At 48.8% G+C, this 23,582-nt stretch overlaps 1 protein-coding gene across 1 annotated transcript in view; it reads left to right on the forward strand.

The window, feature by feature from the left end:
• The window catches only part of MTUS2 (microtubule associated scaffold protein 2), a gene marked incomplete at both ends in the record, with an annotated part of 192,389 nt that extends 168,807 nt beyond the window's left edge, over positions 1 to 23,582 (forward strand). The window contains 7 exons of the mRNA XM_084260864.1: positions 4,597 to 4,811; positions 9,475 to 9,580; positions 11,365 to 11,438; positions 12,803 to 12,901; positions 15,592 to 15,711; positions 19,102 to 19,199; positions 23,366 to 23,582. Of these exons, the coding sequence (XP_084116990.1) occupies positions 4,597 to 4,811; positions 9,475 to 9,580; positions 11,365 to 11,438; positions 12,803 to 12,901; positions 15,592 to 15,711; positions 19,102 to 19,199; positions 23,366 to 23,582 (929 nt within the window). The remainder of the gene's footprint in view (positions 1 to 4,596; positions 4,812 to 9,474; positions 9,581 to 11,364; positions 11,439 to 12,802; positions 12,902 to 15,591; positions 15,712 to 19,101; positions 19,200 to 23,365) is intronic.

Below are 23,582 nucleotides of genomic sequence, written 5' to 3' on the forward strand. Positions count from 1 at the left end.
GCTGTGCTGTTTTTTCTTGTGCCATTATTGCATTTATATAACTCTACTTAGTGATTCCCCTCCCCTCTCCAAGGAACTCACTTTTATAGTATCCATATCCTGATGTCTGAAACCAAAATTCACTGTTTTCCAGCAACATTAGCAGGTCTTCTGTTGAGGCATCTGTTTTTGAGGCACAGCTGGAGGTGATTCAGCCTGGTTCACCAGAACCACCAGCTGAAGCAGCAGCTGTTTCAATGCTGGCTCCAGCATAGCAAGCATTCCCACGCTGGTTGCTGCTCCCCAGGTAGGTAAGGGAGCCACAGACCTGGTGCTGGGCTGCACATGCATCTTCTGCTACTCCTGTCCCAACAGAGCGAGGCCCAAAGGTTTCCTGTCTAAGAGGAGATTCAGTCTCTTCTTACCACTTCCATAGAATCATAGAATCATAGAATGGCATGGGTTGGAAGAGACCCCAAGGGTCACAGAGCTCCAACCCCCCTGACACAGGCAGGGACACCAACCTCCAGCCTGGAGCTACACAAGGTTGCCCAGGGCCCCATCCAACCTGGCCTTGAACACCTCCAGGGACAGGGCATCCACCACCTCTCTGGGCAGCCTGTTCCAGCCCCTCACCACTCTTTCTGTAAAAAACTTCCCCCTAAGATCTAATCTAAACCTTCCTTCCTTGTCCTGCCAGTGTCTACCCTTTGAAAAAGTTGATTCCCCTCCTGTTTGTATGTTCCCTTCAGGGACTGGAAGGCTGCAATGAGGTCCCCCCGCAGCCTTCTCTTCTCCAGGCTGAACCAGCCCAGCTCCCCCAGCCTCTCTTCCTGGGGGAGCTGCTCCAGCCCTCTAATCATCTGAACCCTCTGAACCCTCTCCAACAGTCCCACATCCTTCTTGTATTGGGGGTCCCAGATCTGGACACAGGACTCCAGATGGGGCCTCTCGAGGGCAGAGCAGAGAGGGACAATCCCCTCCCTGTCCCTGCTGCCACCCCTCTGCTGATGGACCCCAGGATCCCATTGGCCTTGTGAGCTGCAAGAGCCACTGCTGGCTCATGTGAAGTTTCTCATCCACCACAATCCCCAAGTCCTTCTCAGCAGGGCTGCTCTCCAGGAGCTCTTCTCCCAGTCTGTATCTGTGTCTGGGATTCTTCCAGCCCGAGTGCAACACCTGACACTTGGCAGTGCTGAACCTCATTAGGTTCCCCCGGGCCCATCTTTCCAGCCTGTCAAGATCCCTCTGGATGGCTTCCTTTCCTTCTGTTGTGTCGACCACACCACTCAGCTTGGTGTCATCCGCAAACTTGCTGAGGGTGCACTCAATTCCATCATCCATGTCATTGATAAAGATGTTCAAGAGCACCGGTCCCAAGACAGACCCCTGGGGGACACCGCTTGTCACCGGCCTCCACCTGGACACAGACCCATTGACCACCACCCTTTGGCTACGGTCTGTTAACCAGTTTCTTATCCACTGGATGGTCCACCCATCAAATCCACTTCTCTCCAATTTAGAGATAAGGATGTGGTGGGGGACTGTGTCAAAGGCCTTGCACAAGTCCAGGTAGATGACATCGGTCGCCTTCCCTTTATCTTCCGTCCTTGGCCTCGTAGGTGTTTGGTAGTCAGTATAGAGCACATTTCCTGGGCAATGGTATTTTCTGCCTCTGGCAGCGTTTTTGGATGTGTGGGGAACGTGCCATTCAGACAGTCTTCCCCTGCTCTCCCCTTCCCTCTGTTTTGGACCTGCATCAGAGTTTGACCTGCAAGACGTGTGTGGTTTTGTGTTTCAGGTTACAGAAAGTGTTTCAGGTGGGCTTTCTTTCGGTTAGAGGGTGTCATGCCAGGGCCCAGCCCTCCCTGTGTGCTGAGTAGCCTCATTAGAGAGGCTGGAGAGAGACAGGGTTCATTACATCTCCAATTTAAAACTAGAGTAAGATCAAATTCTTCTGAACACAGCTCTGCAAGCGTTGCCTCTTGTCCTCCAGCTCTGGGATTGCTTTGCATGCTGAAGCAAATCAAAACAGTGAAAAGCAAGAGAGAGGGTTTAGAGCTGTAACCCAAGCCACCAGGAGACAAGACATTTCAGCTAATGACCACATAAATTGTGCTGTTCCATTTTGGGGATGAGGCAGGTGGGAAAGCTTTCTAAGTGCCACTGCTGCAGTGCAAAGCTCACTGGTTCAGACTAATTTCTCTTTCTGTGAGGAACAGAACTTGAAAGGGACACAGAGTCCTTCTCAGTGCTCCAGAAAACGTCAGGACTGGAGCAGGAACCCTGTAGTGATATCTGTCTGAGCATACTGAGCAAGCCTGGATGTTGTTGTACAGTGAGTGTGGAAGCAGAGCTCTGAACAGGGTGAAAAATAGCTCTGTGGGGGAAGGGATGGTTATCTTGAGTGCCCAAACTACCTTGCAAGGATGCACCCAACATGAGCTATGGTCACAGGGGTAGATAACTTTGGTAAATTATTTCTATCCTGAAAAAAAAATGAACACAGCCTGATGCCATAGAAGAAAGAGACAGGGAAACACAGATTTTTTGGGTTATTTTTTTCTGCAGACATTGAGCAAATAGATGGCAGCCATAGGATAAATATGGGTTTGGAACATCTTATGACCACCTACAACTACCTGAAGGGAGGTTGTAGAGAGGTGGGCGATGGTCTCTTCAGCCAGGTGACAGGAGATGGGACAAGGGGCAATGGCATGAAGCTGTGCCAGGGCAGGGACAGATTGGACATTAGAAACAGATGTTTTCCTGACAGAGTTGTCAGGGCTGGAACAGGCTGCCCAGGGAGGGGGTTGAGTCACCTTCCCTGGATGTGTTCAAAACAAGGGTAGATGAGGTACTTAGGGATCTGGTTTAGCTTAGGATGGGATTGGTTGGACTTGATGATCTTCAAAGGTCTTTTCCAACCTTGTGTGTGAGTCTGTGATTCTGATTCTGATTAAAAAGTTGTCTACCCAGGGAGACAGCTGCTTCCAGGTCATCAATTTACACCACCATACAGGTCCATGCATGCATTTTGAAAGGAAGAATGAGTGCCTAATGCAGATGGCATATTAAAAGGTGATCATTTCTCTAAACCAGCTGTGGGCCTAAATCAGAAAGAAGGTCTAGTGGTGCCTTTAAAAACATATCTTCTCTAGTGTTGTTCTGAATGTTATTGGTCATGGTGATTTTAATCACTTCTTACCTGTTGGCAAACTTGCTCTATCTAAATGTAGCCTGGCTGCCCTTGTGCAACTTGCATCAGGTCTTCAATACCTGCACTGGTTGCACCCAGCCTTCAGCCAAGTGGAAGGCTGAGGACACTGTGTTCCTGACACTGCTGTCCTGGACCCAGGGAGCATTATAGGTGAGGAACCAGGGGGGGAAATAGGCTGAATATCCTTGACTGGATGGAACTGTTGGAATTGCACCTCCTGAAACTCCTTGCAGACACAGTTGTGAATTCAGAGACATGGTCACTGTTAGCACACAAGAGTAAAAATCTTGCTGTCCCTGATTTCCTTCAGTTCAGCCTTTCCTTGAGCTCTCTGGTTTCACAAAGCACACAAGATAGTGGTTTGAATAGAAAAATCTATTAAAGAAGCTTGCATTAATGGATTCAGGAGGTCCTCTATGGAGCAGGTGTGAAAGACTAGCTTAGGGGGTGAGCAGCTTCTAACAGCTGGAAAATGGGATGGATGAAGTGCATCTCCTCCTGGACAAGAGGTCAGTCACATCCCCAGCACAGCATGTACACAGGGTGTACCTCAAGAGCTCAGGCATCTTGTGCCTTCCTGGCACATCACTGGAAGTAGGGACTTAGCCCAGACTGTGGCTTGAGAGAAGGAGATATGGAAAATCTCATATCCCAGTTGAAAGGCTTTGTGCCTTATTATAGTCTCACACGTTGTTTCTTATATCCAAGGCAAAGTAAAAGCCCTAAAGCCTCAGTTTGTGGATCCAAGACTCTGCTGGCCAGGAAGGGATATATAGTCAACCTGCAGGTCCACGGAGTTATATTATTATTATATTGTTGTTATTATTATATTGTTCTATTGTTATTATTCAGATCTCAGTTTTTGCATGAGCAAAAATATACTCTATATACTCTCCCAGTGCTTCTATTTAAAGAAATATATGTGTCATAGAGTTATAGAATCATAGAATGGCATGGGTTGGAAGGGACCCCAAGGATCATAGAGCTCCAACCCCCCTCACACAGGCAGGGACACCAACCTCCAGACTGGAGCTACACAAGGCTGCCCAGGGCCCCATCCAACCTGGCCATGAACACCTCCAGGGACGAGGCATCCACCCCCTCTCTGGGCAGCCTGTTCCAGCCCCTCACCACTCTCTCTGTAAAAAACTTCCCCCTAAAATCTAATCTAAACCTTCCTTCAGTTTTAATCCATTCCCCCTTGTCCTGCCAGTGTCAATTGTATGTAGGGATGTGTGTGTGAGAGTGGGACAGAGAGAGAAGCAACAGTGAGATGCTGACAGCTGAAATGAGTGGGAGCCCCGTGGTCAGCAGCTCTCAGTGCTGCACCATGGGACCCAATGCTGCCTTTGCTCCTGAAGCATTCAGACCCTCACTGTGTGGTCTTGTCCCCCCAGCCCTCAACACAGCCAGATGGAAGAAACTGCAGAGCGAGAAGGAGGAGCTGGAGAAGCGCTTTGAGGAGGAGGCAAAGCAGCTTCACAGGCAGCAGCAGGAGGAGCTGCGGGCGCTGGAGCAGCAGCTGGAGGAGGAGTACAACACCAAGAGGGAGAGCCTGCAGGAGCAGCACAGGCTGCAGCTGGAGCAAGTCAAAGTGCAGTGTCAGGATCAGGTCAGTCTCCTCTTGCTCCCTTTGAAGAGCAGACGGTGCCAGTACTGAGCAGGTTCATTGAACACTCCGACATAAAACACTGGTAACAAGTGGGTGACTGGAAAATCCTGTTCCTGACTATCTTTACTGCTTTTTCCTCCCTATTATTCATTCCTATTGGTGTTTCTACACAGTAGCACACTGCATTCCCATGTCTTGTCTTCTCATGCTTCCAGGTGGTTTATAACACAAATACCAAGAGTAGCTCTGCTCCCCAGGCGTACCTACAATACAGACACTAAGACTAGCTCTGCTCCCTAGGCATACCCCAACCCACAAATTGCTGTCAACCAGGGGTTGAACAAGAATCTGCTCAGCACCCTGTCCATTGTTATTTGCAGTGCTAATTAAAAGCTGGTGCAGTAAAGCAATAGGACCCGTGCAACACATAACCTGAACATCAAGCAGGTGAACACTTTGGATTCCCTGATTTCTGGGATTGTTCTCCCCAACATGGGGATTTTTGCCAGTGCTGAGGGATGATGGAGTTGGTGCAAGGTGAATTTATCACTCTCCAAGGCACTGTAAATTGGCAGCAACAGTGCAGTGCAGATGTGGTCTATGAGATGGATGGATGGATGGATGGATGGATGGATGGATGGATGGATGGATGGATGTGTCCAAAGGTCAAAGAGAAGGTTTTATGTCTGCATGCTTTGTATCTCAGAGTGTCTCCAGCAAGCATTTTGAGTCTGTTGTCTGAAGTAGGAGTCTCTGGCCAAGGATCCAGAGCTGTTGCTCCTCCCTGCTCATGCACAGGGAGTAGGGGTGACAGCAGGCACTGCATCAGTGTGCAGAGCATAGATGTGCTCCAATGGGTTCCCAAGGGTGATGACAGCACTTGCTGTGGGCTCAGAAGCAAAACAGCCCTGTCAGTAGAGCCTGAGCTAATTTAGACTATTGAAGAGGTAAAGGCTGGTGCAGCACTGTGCAGCCATGGCACTGCTGAAGCACCTCCAGGATGTGAGGAAAGGGTCTAGCCTGCACTGATCCTATGAGGGAGCAGAGCACCAACACAGCACAGCAGAGGCATCAGCCCACTGGTTTTAATGTGAATTATTTGTAGAAAGGGAAATGATACCATTTACTGCCTGTACTGGGTGTACTTCAAAACACTCCTAGGGTGGGAGTGAACATACAAACTGAGATGGTGACAGTTTTATGTCACTCATGTCACAGCTGCCCAGTGTTAGACTTTCTGGGGGACACCAATGGTATGTCAGGGCTGGGCACAGCACATGGCTCGGGCAACTATGCCAGACAGACACACTGCATCCTGATCTGCATCTCAGAGTGTCTGATGCCCTGGGTGCCACCATGCAATGTACTTTGATTGCTTTGTGTGACTGACCTGTTTGTCCCAGACAAGATACATGAGGAATTAGGATCCTTAACAGCTGCTGGCCCAAATGGTTTGTAATCCTCTGGTTCTTCCTGCAAGGAAGATAAATGCCCAGCTCTGGGCATGCCAAAAACAAGAAAGCCTGCTTGAAGGACCAAGGTCATTCAGCTCTGAGGCTGATGCTGGTCCCAGCTGGCATTAGAAACACCTAACCCAGAAGCTAAAAGCCTGAGGTTAGGCTTGAGAAAAGCCTTGTCCTTGAGTTGTCCATCCATGTGGGGGAATTTTGCTCTTGTGTCCACAGACACAACAACAAAACCCCGTGGATCTGCAGATAGTTCTGCAGCCACACATCTGATTTTCAAGTTGGTCATCCCAATCCACGATTTCCAGTCACAACTTAAGTCTTGTGCACTGCATTGCTGTACTCACCTCTGCCTTTTGCACCAGCCAGCTGTTCTTTCTTTGGATACACAGCTGTCAGATTGTGGCAGCTCAGCTGTCTCTGAGGAGGTGAGGCAGAGAATAGCAGAGCATGAGAGCCCAACTCCTCACAAACTGCTCTGGTGTGCTGGTGCATCCCAATAATTTTCTGTTCTCCGTGCAGCGAAGGGTAACGTTGTAAATTAAAGGCTGTGATCCTGGCTTGCCAGGGTGCCCAGCTCAAGCTATTTTGTCCACAAACTTATTGAATGTCTCCCACTACAGCTTCCTCTTGATTTTACTTTATTAAACTTTAAAAATCCCACTTGAGCTTCTTTTTATAGGCAGAAATAACCATGACATAAGCGCATTGATCAAGCCGATAGAGTAAGTCAGTAGCAAAGCTGAAATTAATATCCAGGAGTTCTGGTTCCCAGGGCCAAGTAGACTATCTGCTATGGAAAAAAAATTTGCAGACAAGGGGTTACACTGGAAGATTAAAAAGAGTCGTTAGGGATGTGGATATGTAACATACAGAAGACAGAAAAATCCCTGGAGACCATTTGGAACATATTTAATTGGCTTTATAGATAAATAACCTGCCAAGGATGCTGGCAGCAAAAGGAGACCCTTTCACCTTCTGAAGGTGTTGGTGTTGAGCATAATCATTCCTATGGGGAGCTGCTCAGCTGAGAAGCAATTTAAGTATGAATAAAGCCTTAAGCAAAGGCAGGGCAGAGAATACCACAATGCTCATGAGGTTTCAGCGTGCAGATCTCATATACAAGGACACTGTGCTCTGGGAAAAGTCAAGTGATGGTTCCTATCTTATTAGCAGCCCATTGAGTCATAGAGCTCCCCTTTCCTTGCCCTTTGCATGCAATATATCAGCAAGCTGAGTCCCCGTGGGTTTGCAAACAGTTCTTCACCACTGAGTTGTCTCTTACCTTATTATGAAAACAAGCTTGGACAATTTTGAATTCCAGGTTAAACGCCCATCTCCCTTCCTAAGAGCATGCCTTTTCCAATACAGTGTGGAATTTTGCTTCTGTTGGCTAGTCTAACACATATTCTCAACAGCTAAATGCAGTGAAACATTTTTTCCCATCAAGATGTGCTCAGCTGCAGCATCCTTCTACCATTGTTTTACATAACAGTGAGCAGAAAAGCTGTTTCAAGTTAAGTCTCTTTGCTAAGAACAGCTGTTTCATTGTAAAAATAGTACAGTTTGACCCTCTGCATTGCCTGGTGTCACAGGGAATACGATCACTGTCATTGCAAAACCCAGCAAAGCAAATCAATGCATTGCATTTAGAAACTGGATCACTGTCTTAACCTTGACACCACTTCTCACTGTATTTTCTTTGATGATGTGTCTGAAAGCACCATCACTGGGGATCTTGCTTTGCCTTTAGCTCAGTCTAGTAATGAACAGCTTACTGAAGAAGTCCCAAACCCATTGGGTGCACAGGAAGGCAGGGCTGTTCACAACCCTCTTCCAACTACATCCCCTGCTCCCATGACAGGTGTGTGCAATGTGGGGTGTGGTGGAGTTCACTGCACTCTTTCTGGCCTCAGTGTGAGAGCAGGAAAAGGTTTTGTGGCTTCACTGTCATCTTGGTTATTTTCACACAAACCTGAAAACTCCTGTGTCTGCACTGAAAAAGGGGCTGCCTTATCTTTCATCATTTGATTGGATGTGGACTCAAAATACAGGAGTTAGTGTGTTGAATTGAACACCCAAATTGAATGTGGGTATTGAAGACCTTGTAGGACACTCCTTTTTGAGTAAAAGTGCAACTCATTTTACATACAGACTGATTATAATTTCAGTGTTTCTCTAGAAATAAAGATTTTACAAGGCACTTTCCATGGAAGTTAATTCAAGACCTTACAGTAAATTCATTGCAGCAAAGTACCATGAAAACAAAACCCCAGGGTGGCTCAGAACCATGTGTGTTTCTCTCTCCATCAGAAGGAGTCGAGTCATTAATACCATTTAAATGAATGGAATGTTGAGCTATCTGAACATTTCATAAATGGCTTCTCCACTTCTGGGCTTTTGGCCTTTTGCTTTCTTATGTACCTCTTTTGTCACCATTAAGTTAAAAGAACAAAACTACTAGGAACACTAACTACACACTACCACTCAAGGCAGCAACACGCCTGTTTCATAACCATAGAATCATAGAATGCATTAGGTTGACCTTTAAGGTCATCTAGTCCAATGCCCATGCAGTAAGCAGGGATACCTTTAACCAGATGAGGTTGCTCAGAGCTTCACCAAGCTTGACCTTTAATGCCTCCAGGGATGGGGCCTCCACCACCTCTCTGGAAAACCCATGCCAGTGTCTCATCCCCTCATAGTGAAGAGCTTCTCCCTAATGTCTAATCTAAACCTACCCTGCTCTAGGAGATTGTCCCTCATCCTATCACTGCATGTCTACAAACAGTCCCTCTCCATCTTTCCTCTAGGCCTGTTCAGGTATTGAAAGGCCTTCAGGTACTATAAGGTCTCCCCAGAGCCTTTTCTTCTCCAGGCTGAACAAGCCCAATTCTCTCAGTCTGTCTTTGTAGGAGAGATGCTCCAGCCCCCTGATCATCCTTGTAGCCCCATGTCCTTGTCATCTTGAGGGCTCCAGAGCTGGACACAGTAGTGGGGTCTCACCAGAGCTGAGCAGAGGGGCAGAATCACCTCTCTTGATCCCTGGCCACTGCTGAATGTAATGAGTAAAACTTGGCCAGGTAGTGTAGGTCCCTTTTCTGCTTCCAGCTCACTGGAGCTCTCCTGCAGCATTTTGTCAGTGTGCCACAGCGTACCTAATCATGTGTCCCCGTCTCAATTTGTTGCTGGGACAGGTGGAAGATCTCACAGCTGTCCATGAATCTGCAGTGTTACAGCTGGAAAACAACCACATAGTCGCCATGGCAGTCCTGCAGGATGAGAACGACTCCAAGATTCAAGGTAAGCCAAAGTCAACTGCAGAGCTCTTCCAGGGCAGGAATTAGCACTGTAGTGAGGTTGTGTAAATCTGGATTTTCTTTCTCCAGAGCAGAAGATACAGACAGTGGGGGTTGGGCTAATTGCTTTCCTGTGAGGTGCACCACCAGGTTTATGCTAGGGATGTAGGAGAGCTGTGTGCAGTGTGTATGGCATCTGACTTGCACCTGAGAGTATCTATCTGAGAGGACTTTGGGTGAAAGACAAGGCTTTCCCAATGATTAACTGAGCATAAGAGTCCAAAATCCACCTCAGATCACACACAGACTTTCCTCAAGAGCTCAATCCTTGGGTGCTCAGGAGGCTGGGACTCACCAAACATCTCTGAATTTCAGTGCTCTAAGTGCCAGTCCTGCTTCTAAAAAAAGGACTCATCATTTCCAGCAGCAAAAGCTTGGCCATGCTGAGCAGACCAGGACCACACACTGGTGCAAACCTGCACCTCAGCACTGATATCTTTATTTTATGTCACATTTTTTCCTGGGGGATTGGGTGCTGCAGACAGAGCTTTTCTCCTGCCTGCCAGTTCAGTAGCTGAACACATGTCTTTGCACATGCTTTAACTGACATTTAACAGTCATATGTACAGTCCCCCTCTTCGTTTTTCACAAATAAGCATGAGGCTCTGATTTTTAAATAGCTCTAGTAATTGTTCTAGTAATTGTTCCCACAACTTTCCCCAAACTAAGAGATATTGCTTAGCTCTGCAATGTGTCAATTGGATTCCAGAGCATAATGTGACTGAAAACAGTCTGTTCCTCTCTCCTGTAGGCTGAGACAGCACCCAGCATACCATTTTTTAATTAAAACATGCAATTTTGATTATTTTTTGTTTTAAGCTGGAACATATTCTCCTATGTCCATCTTTCTTAGTATTTTCTGATGATAAAACCTGGCTGTGGTTTATCACAGGCTGGTGGCTGAAGTTTCTGCTCCAGGCTCCTGGTGTGGGTACGAAATGCCCTCCTGTGCATGGAGAGGGCATTGCAGCAGCTCCGGCACAGGCATTGGAGTAGCAGGATTGTTGCTGATGTTATTGTGGTAGTGGTTAGTGGGGTTGGGACTAGAGACACGTAAAACAGAGGATTTTAAAAGACAGGTGCTACTGCTGTGCTGAATGACAGTTTGATGCCATTGGTTTAGAGATTAAACTTCATTCCTCTTCAGTTATTAAACTTTTGGTAATTATTAAGTCCAGGGTGAGTTGCTCCAGTAGTGAAACCTTTAATATAGACCAAGGCCATTTTTGGTTTGGGGCTTTATTAGTCTCATTAATGGATAAAACTCACAGGCCATCTGCCACAGCTCCTGGAGAAGCACCTTTGTTTGCTCTTTTGTGTCTGAGTTGCTGGCCCACTCTCTATCTCCCCAGAGAAATTGCAACACCAGTTTTTAAATAGAGCTAATTTTAAAATCTTTGATCTGAGAATACTCACTCTGAGTTGGTAAATGACCCATTATTAGACTGGGCATTTTGGATCAGAGCCCCTGGGAGCTGAGAGTTTGAAGTGGTTCTGAAAAATCCGATGCTGATGGTGTAGAGATAGAGGCACCTGCAACCAGTGAAAGAGCAGAAAATCTTGATCCTCAGAACAATTCACCCAAGGTCACAGAGTATATTACTACTGGTTTTCTCCATGCCCTAAAACTGCATCCTGAATTGTGCTTGGCTCACGGTACCTGTGCTCTTGGACCCTGCTTCACCGGACTTCGCTTTGCAATGTCATGTCTGTGTGTGTCTTCCCCAGAACTCAACACTGCTCACAAGCTGGAAAAGACACAGTTAGAAGAGAATTTTGAAAAACTGCGGCTGTCACTCCAGGTTAGCAGCTCCATTATTCCCCACCCCTGTAATGAAGCTGTGGAGCAGCTGATGGGCAGCCCCAGCCTCACCACTAGCTGCCAGGTTCTTGCCTCTTACCAGTTATCATATCTCTTGTCCTCCACCTCTCCAAACTGGGATCTAGCAGCAAAGGTGCACACTCAGGTTTTTTTCCTTCCCCTTTGGCTGGTTCAGCAAACTACTCTCTGAAAGAGAAGAGTGGGAGGAAAAGGCAGCTGAATAAAGCAACGTCCTTGTGACACTGCTGACTGCTGGCTGAAGACAAGGAGCAAAGCTGAGCTCTTCTCTGCACAGCAGGGAGAGCTGTGGTAACCTGTGAGCATCACTTTGCTTACTTGGTCCCCTCCAGCAGGCATCCCTGAAACACTGAGCCTGCCTGGCCTTGTGCTTGTGCTTTCATCTCTCCCTCGTTGCCTGAACACAAGGGAGATGGTCCCACGAAGTAGACACATCTCCATTCCCCCCCAGAGGGCAATGGGGTCACTGATGAGGGATGCCCTGCACATCACATCTCCCACATCTCACTATTTAACACTGAGCTCACGATCATCTTGGCTTTTTCAATCCTTTCTGGCAAGTCCATGCTGCTTTCACTCTCTAGATGCAGAAGATCCAAGGAGGGGTGGGCAGAATCGTGCCCCTGTGACTCACTCAAAGTTTGGAAAGCTTGTGTGAGTGAGTAAAGATGCCACAGCAAACAAGTCAAGCTCTGCTTGATTCTGTAGGCAGAGATAAATTACAACTTTTAAACCCCCTGACAAGCACATACTCTTGCATGCAGAAACTGCCTCTGCCTTCCTCACGAGGCTGTGGCAGTTTGAGGCACACCAGCAGTTTTGCAAGAAGCACTGAGGCAATGTTACAGCCAGGGAATTACAGCTATGAAAGGCAAGAATACCACTTCCACAGCAGCTGTGGCTTTTACAGGTGGTGTATGTAGAGAGGTAACAGGAATGCCTTTGATGGCAACAGAAATAGGGTTGTTTTAAAGTAACATGCTCCTGTGTGTAGCTCTGAGGTGAATGACAGTCCTTTAACGTCCACACCACTAATTGCAAGTTGTTGCTGTGTTAGAAGCTGAGAAAGGTGAAGGAAGTAGGATGGGGCATCAACTGACTCATTCAGACACTAGAGACTGCACAAGCAAGCTTTCACACCTGTGGGAAATGCCAGGTCTCTTTAGGAAGGGCATGCTCCTTCCCATCCAGCCCAAGGTTATGGGGTGATGTGGCATCAAAGACATTGCGTGACCTGGTGCCAGCTGGTGTCAGCAGCTTAACAGGCATGAATGTAAGAGGGCTGACAGCATGGTTGGTGTGTTCACTGGTGTGTCTCCCCTCCAGGACCAGATAGAGACCCTCACCTTCCAGAACCAATCTCTTAAGGCCAAAGCAGACCGATTTGAAAAGGCTCTGAAGAAAAATACGGAGGAACAACTGAAGGTAGATGGCAACTCTAACTACACAGTCCTTGAGATACATGTTTTTAAGTATGACTCACATTGCACAGCTCAGTGGGTAACAATGGTATCCCTGGGACTTGGGGCAGTCCCAGACTAACAAGCCAGATCTTGATCTCTGAGGAGGAGTCAGGTATTTTAGCCTAGGTCCATCATTTTCTGAGTCAACTTCATTTTCTTTATTCTTCCCCCCCCTGACATTTGTAGAATCAGAGAATCAGAGAATGGTTTGGGTTGAAAGATCATCAAGTTCCACCCCCCACTGCCATGGGCAGGGACACCCTTCCCTAGACCACGCTGCTCAAGGCCCCATCCAACTTGGCCTTGAACACCTCCAAGGAGAGGGCATCCACCACTTCCCTGGGCAACTGGGCCACTGCCTCACCGCCCTCATAGTGAAGATTTTTTTTTTCCCAATATCCAATCTAAATCTACTCCCTTCCAATTTAAAACCATTCCCCCTCGTCCTATCACCACGTGCCCTTCTAAAATATCCCTCCCCAGCTTTTCTGTTGGCCACTTCAGGTACTGGAAGGCTGCTATAAGGTCCCCCCGAGCCTTCTCTTCTCCAGGCTGAACAAGCCCAACTCTCTCAGCATGTCTTCATAAGAGAGCTTCTCCACCCCTCTGATCATTTTTGTGGCTCCTCTGGAACCATTCCAACAGTTCCATAGAATCATAGAATTGTAGGGGTTGGAAGGGACCTGGAGAGATCATGGGGTCCAACCCCCCTGCCAAAGCAGCTCCCCAGCTCATATTGCACAGACAGGCGTCCAGACGGGGCTGGAATCTCTCCAGAGATGGAGACTCCACCACCTCCCTGGGCAGCCTGTCCCAGGGCTCTGGCACCCTCACTGGGGAAAAGTTCTTCCCCATGTTGCTGTGGAACTTCCTGTGCTCCAACTTGCAGCCATTCCCCTTGTCCTGTCTCCACAGACACTGAAAAGGGGCTGCCCATTTCCCGCTGCATCCCCTGCTTCAGATAATTAGGTCCCCCCTTAGTCTTCTCTTCTCAAGGCTGAAGAGTCCCAGCTCTCTCAGCCTTTCCTCACAGGGGAGATGCTCCAGGCCCTTCATCATCTTCGTAGCCATGTCCTTCTTGTGTTGGGGACTCCAGAACTGGACACAGTATTCCTGGTGGGGCATGAGAAGAGCAGAGTAGAGGGACAGAACCACCTCTCTTGACCTGCTGGTCACGCTCCTTTTGATGCAGCCCAAGATATGTTTGGCTTTCTGAGCTGTGAGTGTGTGCTGTCGGCTCATGTGGAGCTTCTCATCCACCAGGACCCCCAAGTCCTTCTCTGCAGGGCTGCTCTCTAGCATATGTTTCCAGCACATTTCACTACTCCATGTAGTATGTCCTTACAATTGTCTATTTCCCCTTCTTCCTCTCTTTCTCTTTACTTTTTGACTTTTCACATTTAGGTTTCTTCTTTTGTGCCTTCTAGACCAACTTCTTTGATATCCTCTCTATTCCCTCATCTTTTCTTGGACTTGCAGGGAACAGCCCTGTCATATGCTGGAACAGGCTGCCCAGAGAGGTGGTGGATTCCCTGTCCCTGGAGGTGTTCAAGGCCAGGTTGGATGGGGCCCTGGGCAATCTTGTGTAGCTCCAGGCCTGGAGGTTGGTGTCCCTGCCTGTGTCAGGGGGGTTGGAGCTCTATGATCCTTGGGGTCCCTTCCAACCCAGACCATTCTATGATTCTATGATTCTATTCTATGAAGCATGTATCCAACTGCTGTCTATGGGGGCCACGCTGTTTATTTACAGTGTGTGAGCAAACAGATGCTGCAGTTATTAATCTGAAGTGAAATAGCCCTGAAATGCCCCTCCAGAAAGAGTTTTCTTTTAACTTGTTCACAGCACAGCCCCATGGGCAGCTCTGCCAGCATCACAGAGGGGACAGAATGAAAACTGTGGGGTGAGAAAGGGGCAAAGGGAGTGGTTTTAGATGAGACAGCTGCTTAGCAAAGGAGTGCAAATGTTTGAAACAGGCATGGGCATGGAAAGTGGGTAGCATCAGGCCCTTTCCACCTCCACTGCAGTATTTAAATACATGAAGGGACAAATCCTGCTGTGTCACTGTGATGTCAATGCCAAGTACTGCCAGGCAGTTCACTGGAGTAACAGTGGGAAAAGTACAGAACAGCTTAAGTCAGCAACAGTATTTCATCAGTATAAATCAGAGCACATCTTTTGCCCATGACTTGAACCCTAGTATCCCCTCCATCTGAAGTTCTTGGGCAGAGGAGGAACCTTTTCCCCCCAGATCTGACCTTCAGCAACAGGTACTGGGGGGGCAAGGCTATAGCTTTCTCCTCCAGCCCCCTTGTCTGTTTCCTCAGTTTCATGTTTGAGCTTTTCCCAAGCCAAAATCCCTTCAAATTCACAAAACATCTTATGCAGTTCCCAAACTCCTATGAGTAAGAGTGAGATTGCTGAATAACCTGGCATCCCATCCTTCTAGCTGTAAGGGTGGTCAGAAGAAAGGTACCATTGGGTCTGCAGCCAAAGGGGTGGTCTGAGAGAGAATATAAGGGTTCAGATGGCCTGGAGAGGCCAAGATCCAGGTGGGTTTCATACCACAAAGAATCCCAAACAATGGGGTACATTGAGGAAACGTTATCTTATGGCTGAAGATGCATTTATGGAATCACTGGTATATTTCCTAGATTGAACAAGCTCCGTATCTGCACTTAGAAAAAGATCTGAAGAGCTTAAAACATGTCCTGGAGATGAAGAACCATCAGATTCACCAACAGGAGAAGAAGATTATGGAGTTAAAAAAACAGGTGAGTTGTTATTTTCCCTCCAGAACTATTTTTCCATCACAGAGGTGGAAAAGTAAAACTCTGGCTGCAGCAGATCAACTTAAAGGGGGTGAGAAAACCTAGGTGGTTGCTTCTACTGTACCATGGCTCAGGTTTTCACTCAGCAGTTGGTGTTTTCTCCCATCCCTTTGCCCACCCATGATACCCTTGATTTCTCCCCAACATCTATTGATCAGCATGGCTTTTTCATGCAATACCTGCTCAGCCTGTTCCATCAGGCAGCAAGACAAGTGTTGAGGAAGAAGGGGAACTTTCTGGTAACTCTGGGGCTTCATTTTCTACACCAGGCTGCACCATGTGCCTTTACAGGAGCCAGGTCATCATTTAGGGCTGGAGAGGGCATGAGGAGGATGCCTGAGGCGTGTGTGTCTTGCTGCTGCTCATGCAGGGATTTAGGGAGCTGCATAATGTATAAGAACCTTAGGTTTGTGCCAGGAAGGGTCTCTCCAGCCCTGAAACAAGGTGTTTCTGCAGCCTGTGCTGCTTAGTCATCCTTTTGTTGTGGGGATCCTGTACGTAGAACTCCCCAGTTCACCACCAGTTATGTTATTTCTTGGAAAAGGGATTCAATTTGTGAGGCATAACCCACAGTGGCTGTACCCACACACTGTGGGGACAGGATGAGGCACTCCCTCAGCAGGGGAGCTGGAGCAGCTGGTTCAGCACAGCATTCAGCAGGATTGTTTCTTTTTTCCCATCGATGGGGAAATCTGAGAACTCAGATGATTATTTTGCTGAACAGACACTTGAGTAAGTGGATGTGGAGAAAAGTGCCTCTTTAAAGCTGAGGATTGTTGACAGCACTCCTCCCAAGAGCTTCTGGAGCTAAGCCAGTATCTGATAGCATGCACTGTGGTGTTATACTGGGGGAAAAACCAAACCAAACCACCCCAAAACAACAGCCTACATGGTTCTTGGCCATTTAGCTGCTTTTGCTAATTAACCACATATGAACACACAGTCCTGCTCCTGCCCTTTATTAGCACAAAACACAGGGTCTATTGTGGTCCAAAGGCACAAGTGCTTTCTCTTTAAAGACCTTTGTAAGTGCCAGAACATCTACAGGGCATCTCCAAATGCTCTGGAAGATGGGGTGCCTCATAAGGGAGCAGGGGTGGGCACATCAAATGCAGGGTCAGGATTGGCTCCTTGCCTGCTGGAAGGGAGTTTGGAAACAGCATCCACCCCCTGCAAGTACCCGATGGTACAAAGCTGGGAGGAGTGGCTGACACGCAGGACACTGCGCTGCCATCCAGAGAGACCTGGACAGGCTGGAGAGCTGGGCAGGGAGAAACCAGATGAGGGTCAACAAAAGCAAGTGGAGAGTCTGGCACCTGGGGAGGAATAACTGCTGGAATCAGTACAGGCTGGGGGATGAGCTGCTGGAGAAGAGCTCTGTGGAGAAGGACCTGGGGGTCCTGGTAGATGACAGGTTGGCCATGAGCCAGCAGTGTGCCCTGGGGGCTGAGAGAGACAATGGGATCCTGGGGGGCATGAGGAGGAGTGTGGCCAGCAGGTCACAGGAGGGGATCCTCCCCCTCTGCTCTGCCCTGGTCAGGCCCCACCTGCAGTATTGTGTCCAGTTCTGGGCTCCCTGGGATAAAAAGGACAGGGATCTCCTGGAGAGAGTCCAGAGGAGGCTACGAAGATGATTAAGGGCCTGGAGCATCTCCCCTGTGAGGAAAGGCTGAGTGAGCTGGGACTCTTCAGCCTGGAGAAAAGAAGACTAAGGGGGGACCTTATGAATGTTTATAAATATCTGAAGTATGGGATGCAGGGGGAATGGGCAGCCCCTTTTCAGTGTCTGTGGAGACAGGACAAGGGGCAACGGCTGCAAGTTGGAGCACAGGAAGTTCCACCCCAACATGGGGAAGAACTTTTCCCCAGTGAGGGTGCCAGAGCCCTGGGACAGGCTGCCCAGGGAGGTGGTGGAGTCTCCATCTCTGGAGAGATTCCAGCCCCGTCTGGACGCCTGTCTGTGCAATATGAGCTGGGGAGCTGCTTTGGCAGGGGGGTTGGACCCCATGATCTCTCCAGGTCCCTTCCAACCCCTACAATACTGTGATTCTGTGATTCTGTGAAATGAAGGTAGCAAGTAGTGGTTTAAGGTTGCAGTGGAGAGGGAGGGAGAGGCACAGGTCTTCTCCCACTCTTCACGTTGGCATCGCTACTACTAAAACTACTAAGGAAGCAGAGAATGTGCATGTGGTGGTGATTCCTCTCTCAGAGCATTTAAAAATGGGGCCAGAATCCTTGTTCTGCTCTAACAAAATACACTGGGATAAGCCAGGGTAGCTGAGAATGGGGAATATCCTCTATGATTACCCACACAGACTGGAAACCACTGCATAAAACTGACGCCTCCACCATAAAGTGTGAGTTATTGCTAACTCCAGGGCACAGTGTTTTGGTTCTTTATAAAAGGTTGGGAGATTTACTAGCTGAGCTCACACAGAGATAAGGTTACCCTGTGATATCTTGTTTTCTTCCAAAATGTTGAATTCAGCAAAGCTCAAACTGCTGGAAAGCCAAGAACAAAGGTGATAAAGGATGTCAAATTCAAAACTTGGGAAAAAATGGGGTATCTGAGGCTGTGGTACATGCCTATAGCCATCTTACTGATGTTTTAATATGCTGCTATTGACATCCTCAAACTCTGTCCTTGAACTGTCCAGAGAAAAAGCTACCTACACTTTGGACAGGGTTCATTTAAAGTGAAATGTCTAGTTTAAGTCTTTCAAGCTGACACTGTCAGCAGTGGAGAGATGTGTCTCCAGAGGGCAGCCCACCTCATGTGAAGGCAGCAGCAGTCTGAGGCTGCTCCTGGGCACAGTCTGCCCTGACAGGTAACTCTCTCCACCCCATAACCAGCGATCGTAACCCTAGAGGTTGGACATGGGATATTTATGTCCAATGAGGTTAGTTGAGCTAGTTGAGCACATCATACCACCTCACAGTCCTCCTTCATCACTAGACAGACCCACACCACAGCACCCTTGTCATGCTGGACATACCCATGCTGCCCAAGTGCCACCAGGTCCAAATTCTGGCTCCCAAGGGATGAAAGTTGTGAGGGCACCACTGAGGAAGATGTTATGACTAAGAACCTCCTCCTCAGTTAGAAGTAAGGGCTAGTTCAGCTCAGCCTCTGCTCAGTGCTCTGCTGATGACCCCAGTTACTTCATCAGTAGGTGAGTCAGACCTCCTAGTCCCAGCTGCAGCCAAGAAGACCACCCCCACCTACCCTTAAAGTTTAGAAGTTACTCCAGGAACAAATAAAGATAAAGAACAAACCCTCTTAGATCAGGTGCTGGGCTTTCCTCAGCCTTAACAAACTGCCTTCTCTTGCAGGCTGAAGAAAATATAAAACTTGAAGAAAGAATCACCATGCTGCAGCAGCAGAACGAAGAGCTCCGAGCCAGGATTGAGCAGAACACCGTCATAACAAGGTTTGTGCTGAGATTTGCAGCCTGCCAAGGAGGTTGAAAGGAGACTGAAGATCTTAACTGCCCCAGGCTGACATTTCAGAAGGGGAAAAACTTATCTCCTCCTGAAAGTGGCTTCTGATCTCAGTGTTAGCACCTTCAGACCTGTTAGTCAGTGGGCAACAGGGATGGGCAAGGGGGAAGTTTCAGGAGAGACACCCTAAGGATGCCACTGTCACCCAGTGAACTTCTTTACCTGCACTCTCTGATTCCACCTTTGTGGCAAACCTGGCCAAGGGTGACAAGGTTGCTTGTGCCAGGTGGTATGAAAATAGAGATGGGTAGTATAGAGCCTGGCTCAGAGAGTTTATGGTGTGCTGTAAGGCAAGGCACTGCAGCTGGAGCCAGGCAGGAAGGGAACCATGGAGAGACCTTAGAGTTGAACTTGCCCCAGCACACCCAGCCTGGCTCTCATTGTTGCCAGAAATGATGCTGTTGACTTAAAATGCAATTTAATTTTTAGCTGACTGTGTAAAGCTTCAGTGTCTCATCTCTGATTTAGTTTTTGTCTTTCTAGTGCCTCCTTTATTAATGGTTCAGCCTTTACCACTTGTCTCCTAGGTGCAGGTGTTTTTAGAAGGCAGCATTGCATGTACTAACATCCAGATTGGGGTGAGGATTATGTTTCCTCTCTCCTGATTGTAAATACTTGTAGCACAGATGTCACTGGCTGAGCTGGGCACCTGCAGCCTTTCTGTGCTCAGGGAAGAAAAACAGGGCTGAGGAGTGCACCACAGAGATTCCCAGTCATGGTCAAGGGAAGGCACAAAGGAAGGGAGAAAAGCCTTGCAGGTAGATCATGCACCAGTTTTGGACACAGGAGCTCCACAGGGCCTCTTCCCCAAGGATATGGATAAATCATCTGATTTCTGACCATCACAGACTCTCTCCCTGAATCAGCCAGCATTTGTTTGATCCTTTGGACTGGTGATGTTTGAGGAATGAGAGTTTCCAACACCCTAGAGATGAAGATGACCAGGAGGGTGTCTATTGTCATAGCCCAAGTACCTGCTGACCTCTGGGCCTTTTGGGGGAGGCTTTAAGCTGGGTTGAGGGCACAGCTCAAGCACCTTTCCCTGCATCCCCATCATCTTGGTGTGCTCCTGCAGACCTTGGTGGTTATACAGCTGTGTTTTGTCACAGCTGCTGAAACTGTCAGGGGGCTGACAGATGAACACATCTGATTGTAAGTCTGCAGTACTGGGAATAAAGGTTTCCCTAGATGGGTTAGGTCTAAAATTGGAACATATATCCCAAGACACAAGCTTACATAGTGAGGACACATCTGCTTTTACATTGCCTCTCTTCCTTAGAATCATAGAATGGTCTGGGTTGGAAGGGACCCCAAGGATCACAGAGCTCCAACCCCCCTGCCACAGGCAGGGACACCAACCTCCAGGCCTGGAGCTACACAAGGTTGCCCAGGGCCCCATCCCACCTGGCCTTGAACACCTCCAGGGATGGGGCATCCACCACCTCTCTGGGCAGCCTGTTCCAGCCCCTCACCACTCTCTCTGGAAAAAAACTCCCCCTAAGATCTAATCTAAACCTTCCCTCCTTTAGCTTTAGTCCATCCCCCCTTGTCCTGCCATTATCTGCTCTTTTTAAAAAGCTGATTCCCCTCCTGTTTGTATGTTCCCTTCAGGTACTGGAAGGCTGCAATGAGGTCCCCCCACAGCCTTCTCTTCTCCAGGCTGAACAAGCCCAGTTCCCTCAGCCTCTCTTTGTAGGGCAGGTGCTCCAGCCCTCTAATCATCCTTGTGGCTCCTCTGAACCCTCTCCAACAGTTCCACATCCTCCTTGTATTGGGGCCCCAGCTCTGGACACAGGACTCCAGATGGGGCCTCCCGAGGGCAGAGCAGAGAGGGACAATCCCCTCCCTGTCCCTGCTGCCACCCCTCTGCTGATGGAGCCCAGGATACCATTGGCCCTACAAGCTGCAAGAGCCACTGCTGGCTCATGTCAAGCTTCTCATCCACCACAATCCCCAAGTCCTTCTCAGCAGGGCTACTCTCCTTCTTCTGCCTGGATACTGAAGAGGGCCTGAATGGGCATCTGTATGTGTCATAAGCAGTGATGCTGCATCTGTCCATGTCCCTCCCCATGGTGCAGCAGAGGCAGGGACAGGTTGGCTCAGCTGAAGGCAGAGGCTGTGCTGTGCTGGCTGTGCAAGCTGCCTCTGCCTCTGGGTGCTGTGAACCTGTTCCTGCCCCTACCCAGTCACGTCACACCAGACAACGAGCAGCAGCTCCTTTCTCCATCCACATGCCCCAGCAGGTTCCTCTGCAGGACGTGCCCACAGGCTGCAGGGTGTGTTCACAGGCACGTGGCAGCACAGGTCTCCTTCCTGCTCAGAGGTCTCCCTGCTCACCTGGACACATAACTCACAGACCTCAGCCTGCTCTGCCAGCCAGCCCTGGGCAGCGTTAGTGCCCCAGGGTCTGCTGCATCAGAGACCCCCCCCAGGCTGCTGCCACCGTGCACCCTGCCACCTGCCTGACACGCAGCATTAACCCTCCAATGTGGGCTGATAGGTGCTGACAGGCTGTGGCTTGCACTTGCCTCCTCTCCAAGCAGTGCAGAGGAGGAAGCTGAGACCTTCCCGGTGCTCTGAGGTGTGTGCTGGTGTGATTACCCTGTTCCCAACACCCACATGAGCTTTGCCAGCCAGGCACACCCACAAAGGGCCCCAGAAAGGCACAGAAAACACGTAATTTTTCTTTTCTCCTCAGCAAATGCTGCCTGGAAAAGGATGTAGTGGGGTTCTGTGTAACTTTTTATGGCTTGTCTGGTCAGACACTGAGAAGGAGAAAGGTTTCCTCTGGAGTTATTTCTGCAGGGTGAGCTCCCAGGTGGGCTTTCTCATGCCCATGCCACAGCTGGTCCCCCCTAGTGGGACTCTGAATAGGATTTTCCTCTTAAACCATGCAAGCAGCTTGCTGAAAGTTCTGCCAACTTGTGTCTTTTAAGCTTTCAACCCTGCTAGGCACTGCCTCATGGTTCAAAGCCTTCAGGGAGTGGGAGAAGAGCAGATGCATTCCCAATCACCTGACCTCCATATTTGCAGGAACTGAGGCTAAAGAAGCAGAACTTCTTTAAAAATGCTTTTTAAATACCCTCTCAGAGACCTTTGATGACACAAAGAGAGTGGACCAGCAGTCCATGACATCTGCTATGGAACTCAGGATATACCCACAAAGGGTTTTGCACAGAATTCCTTGTGTGCATCCAAAAATCCACACCCAGCTGCTGCTGAACCCTGGACATACCATGGGGAGGTTACATTCCTCCCTGTTTATTTCTAGAACATCCTAAATTGCTTGTAAATCAGGTTAGGTACATGCCCAGAGCTTCCCCAGGCTGATCACATCAGGATCTGGCTCTTGCCCAAACATACTGGGGCTGCAGAAGCCATGTGTTCCTGCATGCATCTTCTGCAAGGGTGTTGTTGCCAGCACATGCCCAAAACACATCTCCATCAGCACTTTGTGTTGCTTCTTGGTTGTCTGCAGGGGTCTCATTGCTGGGTCAGGCCACATTGGGTTGATCTCCAAAGCCCCTCGTTGTCTTGGTGCAGGAACAGAAGCCCTGGCCAGGAGATCATGCATGCAGGGAGTACAAGTGCCTGCTGACCTGGGGCTGTGGGGTCCATCTGAGGGTTATTCTGTTGTCTGTATGGGAAAGTGGCCATTTCTAAAGTGGCTGGAGTATGTGGTGAATGCACAAAGCCAACAGCACCTTTGCATGCTGAGCATGGTACTGGCAGTTGCATGGAGAAAGGCTGGGGCTCAGACCACCTCAGCTGTGGCTGCCTCGAAGGGATGCAGCACAAAGACACAGATGCATCTGGAGAGAGAGAGAGAGACAGACAGACACTGGGGAGCAGCTGTGACTTGTGGAGAAGCATTTCTCACCCAGCAGTCAAGAGACCTGGGGAGAGCTGTGCCCCAGCTTGGGCAGCTCAGTTGCACCCCTAGGTGCAGGGAGATTGGGATGGGATGGGATGGGATGGGATGGGATGGGATGGGATGGGGGGAGGTGCTCACAGCCTCATATGCAGAACTGGCTGCATTAAAGTCACCATCTTCACACTGGTTTCACCTTACCTGTTATCCCACTTCCCTCTCCAGGCAACTGTCAGAGGAGAATGCTAATCTTCAAGAATATGTTGAGAAAGAAGTGGAGGAGAAGAAGAAGCTGAGCAGGACTAATGAAGAGCTCCTCTGGAAGCTGCAGGAGGGAGATGCTGTGAGCCCTGTGAAACTCCCACCCACGTCACCCACTTCTTTTTATCGCTGCTCATCAGGGAACTCCTCTCCAGCAAAAGTCAGAACCTTGAGGCGATGA

Source organism: Gallinula chloropus (assembly GCF_964237585.1).
Source record: "Gallinula chloropus genome assembly, chromosome: 1".
Classification (NCBI taxonomy): Eukaryota; Metazoa; Chordata; class Aves; order Gruiformes; family Rallidae; genus Gallinula; species Gallinula chloropus.